Genomic DNA, 7,495 nt, shown 5'->3' with positions numbered 1-7,495 from the left:
GTTTAGTTAGGAAGTCTCTTGCAGTTGTGCTTGAGCAGGAAGTCTCTTGATTGTGTTCTTGAGCAAAGGAAGTCTCTTGCTTGTGTGCTTGAGCATTGGAAGTCTCTTGCTTGTGTGCTTGAGCATTTGTAATCAGATATTACTCATAGTGAAATCTCCTTGGAAGTGCAAGGGGGACTGGACTACTTCCGGATTGTGGAAGGAACCAGTATAATTGCTTTGTGTCGTTCTTCTTCTCTCTCTCTGTTTTATTCCGCTACATTTAGATTCTGATTATCACTTCAGAAGCTGTCTCACCTAGCTTCTGATCAGTGTGTTCAGTTTTTAGGAGAAACGAAGAATTTTTCAAAACACAATTCAACCCCCCTTCTTGTGTTTTTCTCACCTTCATCCTCATCTCCACTACACTTACTTTACTCTCATGTTGGCTCTTAACCGCACAACACTGCCGGTCTGACTGCTATCCGATAGAACTTTCCTTTCAGCTTAAGTGGTACTTTCTTGTCGCACAAAACACCTGACCCTCTTCTCCATTTCAATCACCCAGCTTGAATACGATGATTTACATCAGCTTCTATTTCTCCGTCATTTTGTACTATGGACCCAAGATATTTAAACCGTGGAACTTGGGGTATGATATGATCTCCAACTTTCACCTCCAAGGTAGACCCACTTCGCCTTTTGTTGAAGTTATACAATATAAAATAATGGTTTAAATTTGTTTGCATAGAATAGCTGGCCATTCTAACAATAATTATGTAGGGATGAAATTCTAAAAAGGCTGGTAGAAAAACGGAGAAAGTAAGATAGACACTAGTACTCAACTAGATTATTAACTTTGTAAAAAAAATATTTTTGCAAACAAGTGCCTTAAGGATACTTGTTAAGGATTCAAAAAAGGAAATAATTGATAAATTATATAGTGAAAAAAAATACTTTTTAATGTTTTAAATTTTAATGGATTGAATATACAATTTTCAAGATAAACCTTCCACTTTAAATTTTGGTCAAATGCATCCAAAGGTCCTTTAAGTTTTTCGTTTTTCCCAAGTTGGTCCTTTAAGTTTCAAAAGTCTCAAATAAGTCCTTTTAGTATCTCAAACGTTTCAAAGTCATATAGTTAGCGTTTGAATTGCTATAAAGATGTCAAATTAAACATTAGTTGCAAAGCAAGTATAATATTAGGTACAAAGAGTAGAACACACAATAACTATAACAGTGCTTTTAAGGTTTTCCCATACGAAATTTGATGTGTTTAATCACATAATGAAACTTTCATCACATAATGACTCAAACCGTGTACCAGTCCCATTTGCTGCAAATTAATATAAAGATGAAAGTAAAACTGTGCCATAAAGATGTCAAATTAACTGCCACGTTATCTTGTTTTAAATGGAGACTGACGGACAGTATGACTTTGAAAGGTTTCAGAAACTAAAAGGACCTATTTGGGACTTTTGAAACTTAAAGAACCAACTTAAGAAAAACGGAAAACTTAAAGGACCTTTGGATGCATTTGACCTTAATTTTTTTTATCAAGTTACCTTAGGGCACTTGTTAACATTTAAAAAATAAAATAAAAAACTAGACTATTAACTAAAGGATAAACAACAAGATAAAAGGGGGAAATAAAATCTAACTCCTAATAGATATACTTAATGGAAGGTGCTACGAAGTTGTTTATTTGTTATATTATTATTTAAAAAATAATATAACAAACTTGCCCTATGCGTATATCTTACTAGATATTCTTTAATGGATGGTGCTACGAAGTTGTTTATTAACAAACTTGCCTTAGTTGTTTAAATACCTCAACCCTACTTAAGAGCAACACATAGGAAACCAAAAGAGTCAGTCGATATTGAGAGCTATAATAATCGCGGTTTGCTTGTTATTCACAATTCTTCACTTTGTTTCAAGTTTCTCACTTTTCAGGTATATACATACATATTGAATTCTTAATATTAATTTCAGCATGTCATCGTTTATCCTATATATCGCTATCAAATTTAGGGTTTGTTACTTTGTTTGTTCATTAATGTGCCTAAGTCAGAATGCCTTATTTATGATTGATGTTTCAACATGTTCAATTCTTAATATTAATTTTAATATCAAGTTGATTTGCTAATCCATTGTTGTAATAGGTTGTCATTAATTGGACCAGTTTTAGGGGTCCACTTTAGATTCTCAGTTCTCGTCTCACCCTTTATATATCTCCTTTTGCTAAACCCTAAACCCTAAATCTTAAATCCTACCAATGACTAAAGTTCAAAATCTATTTTTCAGGTTCTGTGTTGGACATTGTTTAAAGCAAACAAGTGATTCCAATTAGTTGCAAAGAATCCCTTAGGCCTAGCATGAAGCTAATACTTTCTGTACTGTTCCTACTGATGATCTCAAGTGCTCAAGCTTTGAACCACAACGATGGCTTCGTGGAAAGTCGGAATGATCACAAACATGAACTATCACATACTATAAGAAAGGGAGGAGGTGGATTTGGAGGAGGTGGAAGGGGAGGAGGTGGATTTGGAGGAAGTGGAAGGGGAGGAGGTGGATTTGGAGGAGCAGGGAAGGGAGGAGGTTTTGGAGGAGCAGGAAAGGGAGGTGGTTTTGGAGGAGCAGGAAAGGGAGGAGGAGGAAGAAAGGGAGGAGGAGGATTTGGAGGAGCAGTGGCAGGTGGAATTATCGGTGGTGTTATAGGCGGCACAATCGCCAATGGTGGGAACAACGGTGGATACAATGGTGGATACGATGTCACTGATAATTCTGCAACAACATTATCTGCAGTGCCTCATTTTTGTGTCTCAACATTGATTTTATGTATGAGCTTTTGGCTTTAGACACATTGTTTCACTTCCACTAGTTAAGTTTCATCTTTAGTTGCTTCTATTTAGGCCTACATTAATCCTCTTAGTCTTTATTGCTACTAAATACTATATATTTTGGCCACAATTAATATCATGTTTTCTTGTGTTGATTGGTTTGTGTCATTTGCAAATGTCATCTATAATATCATTTGGAAATGTAGTATGAATCTTTGCATGTTGCTCAGAAAAAGAATCGGAACACTTACGTAGAGTATATAGTACTCTAACTAGTGCTAACTAGATACAAAAAGAACTTGCGATTTGCGTGTTTAAAATTCTAGAGAGAACCATTGGTTATTTACTCGCAGTAAAGGACCATAAACAAGTTAATTTTACTTTCTTTTAAAAAGATAAACTATTTCATATGGACTCCACCATCCCAAAAAAAAAAAAAAAAAAAACCCAAAATATGTGTTGATTATCATCAGTTTCTTAATTTGAATTTGACAGCGAATCCATTATATGTTTTTTACAAGTAAATAAATAAGTATGAAAATGATAGAACTAGTTGCACGGAGTGTAGGATTGCTCACCGGCCAGGTTGAGTTTGTTTTGGTTAAAAAAATGTCTCTCGATCAAAATTGAACCAACTCAATCGTGTTGATGAACTAGTGGTTCAAATAGGGATATTGAACATAATTTTTGGAAAAAAAAAATTCCAAAAATTATAACATTTGAAGTAAATTGAAGCAATTATAGATAAACACATAGAAATCTTATAATACATAATCAATTTTGTTTTACCGGATTGGGTTCATAGGTTTGTCTCATAAATTCATTATCCAAACCAAAAAAACTCATGTTTGCTCGGGTTGAATCTTGAATTAAACAAATTCAAATAAAATAGGAATTAAATTAGTTTAGGTCATCGAGTTAAACAAGTTTACTAGGAGTCTCTGGTTTGTGAACGTAATGGATCGATGTCTTTTGTTTTAAACATTGTCACATGTTTGCAACAACACTTATGTACCAAAACAATTTGCAAAAGATGTTAATGAAAGGTCAATTACCTTGTTCGCATAAGAAGCCTATGTTTGGTTACACGATAGGATTTCCATGTCTTGGCAAAAGAACGACATGGATTAACGTTATATCGAAGCACCAAATAGTAACTTTCAAAATCTTGGCAACAATACCACTCAACATGTGGCAGGAGTGGTAAAGAACGCAGAACGAAGTACATTCGAAAAAGACATCAACGGAATATAACAAGTTATACGTTTGTGTTGTCAAGAAAAAGCTCCAAGATTTTGAACTGTACATTTGTGTTTTTTTTACCTACACACATACCAAGTTATACGTTGTTGCTTCTTTAAAAAAAAAAAAGTTATACGTTGTTAATTACACCCTCGGTTCCTTACTATAAGCTTGTTTAACCAAATTCACACATATTAAAAAAGTTGGTAACGTAGTTAATTTGTCTATTTCATATGTGAATATTACTAAATTTTCATTTGTTTATTTTTGTATTTAATTTGACTTTTCATATTTTAAAACAAATTAGAACTATTAATATTAGGAGTATGTTTAGGAAAAAATATGTACCTAGTAATTTGTACAAGAACTTATATTTAGAAACATGAATTTTTTTCCTTAAATAAGTGCTTATAATTAGGGAGTATTATAATTAATTTGTTCAAATATTTTAAATTCAACCTTTAGATCACTTTTTTGGACTACGTCTATATTATAAGGTCAAAAATAAGAAAAATATCAAATTACAAGACTAAAATATTTGTTTTTTATTTTACAGGATCATTTTTCAAACGTAGTATATATTACAAGGTCAATTTAAGCTGTTAACCCCGTTTTGAATTATACAGAACTCTTTTTTGAGGCACGCACATATTTATTCATTGCTTATTATCATATACATAGATTGGCACGACAAAGTTTTTTTGTAAATAAATGATAAAAGTGTAACATATGTATTTATATGTGAATGTTAATTTCCGTGTCTGTTGTACTATGACTCAAAATTTGATGGATGGAGAATATAGTTGCTAATAATATAAAAGATTTGTTTCAAATATATTTTATGCTGAAAATATATTTATGGACAAATATATTTTTGTACCGTATGAAGGACGATTTGATACAAATATATTTTGAAAGGGAATATTATATTTTTGATGCAAAAATTCTTTCACGGAGAAAAAAAAAAACGTATCTTTAGTGTGATACAACTTGGAAGGTTTAGAAGTCAACAATAAAACTAGACCTTGTTTTAGACTAGGTTTAGAATTGAGTCTCTTGGTCATGGGAAGAGATTGGAACTTTGGGTAGAATTAAGCAGGAGACTTATTCTTGTAACCCATTGATATCTCTTTTGTAAAGTTACTCATGTGGAACAGAGGGCTGCTCTCTCCCCAGACTAGGCCAGTTTTGGACCGAAGTGGATAAACAAATTTCGTGTGTTCCCCCTTTTATTAAAAATTCATTTCCTTCAAGTTTGTTCCCTTCCCTTATGAGATTATTTGCGGTTGAGGTATGTATATTCGTTGAATTGAATTCTTAATTAATATTTCAGCATATATATCATAGATTTATGGTTCGATCTATACATGTTTATATCGCAATTAAGTTTGTTCCAATAATAATAATCTTAGTTAGAACTTGGAACAAACAAATAGAGATATATTTGTACAAAATTATTTGCAAGAAATCTTCACATACATAAATATCATCATTGTTGGTAGTTGAAACTTGAAACAGGGTAGTCATTGCTTTACTATAATGTACCAAAGAATATGTCATTTTATGTGCATGTTGAGAGCTTCATTACTCACGTTTATAGTATGGTTATCACGTGAGGGATTTGGATCCTCTCCATTGAAAATTTTCTCAAGTTTTCTCCATTTTCAATCTCCACCATTAAAATACAACAACCACTTTTCATTATAATTTAATTTTCACTTTCTCTCTCATGATTGATGGTTGAGATTCCACATGAGAAAACTTGAGAGAATTTTCAATGGAGAGAATCCAAATCCATCACGTGAGCATGTGCGTAAGTCAGAATGACTTATTTCCATCTCCTTCTAATGACAAAAATGTCTTTATAAGTATCCCAAACTATGTCTTATGTTTAGCCTCGTTTTAGTATACCATTTTTGGGAACCACATTAAATTACTTTCCCCCACACTTAACGTTCTTATTCTCACCCTTCAATTAAAGTCTTTATATAACCCTTTACCCTACCAATATGACTACAGTTCAAATGAAGCATATCAAGATGAAGATTTCAATGGTTTTATTTTTGTTCCTACTGATCAATTCATGTGCTCAAGCCATTTCAAATGAAGATGAAGCCAGAAGCTTAATGCAAAGCAATGAACAAGTTCAAGGCTTTAATGGTACAATTTCTACACACTTGTAAATTTCTAAGCCTACTTTTTCTTTTTTCACTTTTGGTCTTATAACTTGTATCATTCAAATTATAGGGAACTTAGATGGAAATGGAAATATTGAGGCATCTACAAGGTTGAACCACAAAGATGTGCTCATAGAAAGTCAAAATGAACACAAACATGAACTGTCTGTTACTATAAGAAAGGGAGGAGGAGGTCATGGAAGTTCAGGTGGCCATGGAAATGGAATTGGAGGAGGAGGAGGAAGAGGAGGAGGAATTGGTAGGGGAAGGTCAGGTGGAGCAGCTGCAGGAATTATCGGCGGTGGAGTGGCTGGCGGTGTTGCTGGTGGAGTGGTTGGTGGTGCAGTCGCCAATCACGGTCACAATTATGGACACAATAACCTTAATGTTTGTGTCCCAACATTTATTTTATGTTTGATGTTTTTGCTTTGATCACGTTTTACTTCCACTAATCAAGTATATGTTTAGATGTTTCACAAAAAGAAGTATCACGTTTAGTTGCTTCTCTTTAGGCCTATATTAATCCTCTCTTAGACTTTGCTACTACTAAATGTATATTTTGGCCACAATTAATATATGTTTTCTTCTTGATTAGTTTGTGTCATTTGTATCCGTAATATCATTTGGAAATGTGATAAGAATAGAAACAAGCTAATATTACTATTTCATCAATGTTAAACAAGCTAATATTACTTCTTTTGGAAAGAGAAAATATTTTATCAATGTCAAATTTTCTACCATGGACTCAAGAAGAAGTTAAGTTAAGGTCTTAATTTTTCATTTCTCATATGATGCATGTATACAGTATATATACAAGGCAGATGTACGGTACAAGGAAAGGCTAGGAGCTTACAAACTAAAAATGATACACATAATGATATAGTATTCTAGAGTAATTGAGAGATATGGTCTACTGATTCTGATCATTTTGTTTGCAAAAATATTGAACCATCAATGACAAAAATATTACTCCTTTATGAGGAAAATATGGCTCATTTACTTTTGTTGTTGTTGTTAGCTGAGATAGAGTTCATGCAATGAAATTTTTTAACCGTTGACCAAAAAAATTATCATATTATATTATTAATTAATATTCTATAATCTATAACATACTATGTATATTCAGAAATTTTTATTATTACAGATTCATTACCTACAATTTATAAATAATGAACATAATTTATAAATAATGAACAGTAATAAGATGACATGTCTTGCTTGTAATTAAGTTTCTAACTAAGAAACAACGATGTA

The 7,495-nt window shown here is 32.6% G+C and overlaps 2 protein-coding genes across 2 annotated transcripts; both read left to right on the top strand.

The window, feature by feature from the left end:
* Positions 1-2,301: 2,301 nt before the first annotated feature.
* LOC146925787 (uncharacterized) lies at positions 2,302-2,977 on the top strand. Its single transcript, XM_085758241.1, has 2 exons — positions 2,302-2,520; positions 2,617-2,977. The coding sequence occupies exons 1-2, from the start codon at positions 2,358-2,360 to the stop codon at positions 2,838-2,840; spliced, it is 387 nt and encodes a 128-aa protein (XP_085614367.1). The 5' UTR covers positions 2,302-2,357; the 3' UTR covers positions 2,841-2,977.
* Positions 2,978-6,022: 3,045 nt separating this feature from the next.
* On the top strand, positions 6,023-6,835 carry LOC146925786 (uncharacterized). The gene is made up of 2 exons (XM_085758240.1): positions 6,023-6,224; positions 6,312-6,835. Exons 1-2 carry the CDS (start codon positions 6,074-6,076, stop codon positions 6,671-6,673), a joined length of 513 nt encoding a protein of 170 aa, XP_085614366.1. The 5' UTR covers positions 6,023-6,073; the 3' UTR covers positions 6,674-6,835.
* Positions 6,836-7,495: the final 660 nt, after the last annotated feature.

This window comes from Medicago sativa, chromosome 4 (genome assembly GCF_051527215.1).
Source record: "Medicago sativa cultivar Bolivia chromosome 4, Bolivia_mono, whole genome shotgun sequence".
Lineage (NCBI taxonomy): Eukaryota > Viridiplantae > Streptophyta > Magnoliopsida > Fabales > Fabaceae > Medicago > Medicago sativa.
Note: the sequence above shows the minus strand (reverse complement) of the source record. Positions and strands in the feature narration are given on the sequence as shown.

Excerpts from the sequence above, each read along its gene's own strand:
- LOC146925787 (XM_085758241.1), top strand. The coding sequence starts at position 2,358 with ATGAAGCTAATACTTTCTGTACTGTTCCTACTGATGATCTCAAGTGCT. Across the intron at positions 2,521-2,616 it reads AGGAGGTGGAAGGGGAGGAG|GAGCAGGAAAGGGAGGAGGA; the intron begins GTGGATTTGGAG and ends GTGGTTTTGGAG.
- LOC146925786 (XM_085758240.1), top strand. The coding sequence starts at position 6,074 with ATGACTACAGTTCAAATGAAGCATATCAAGATGAAGATTTCAATGGTT. Across the intron at positions 6,225-6,311 it reads ACAAGTTCAAGGCTTTAATG|GGAACTTAGATGGAAATGGA; the intron begins GTACAATTTCTA and ends TTCAAATTATAG.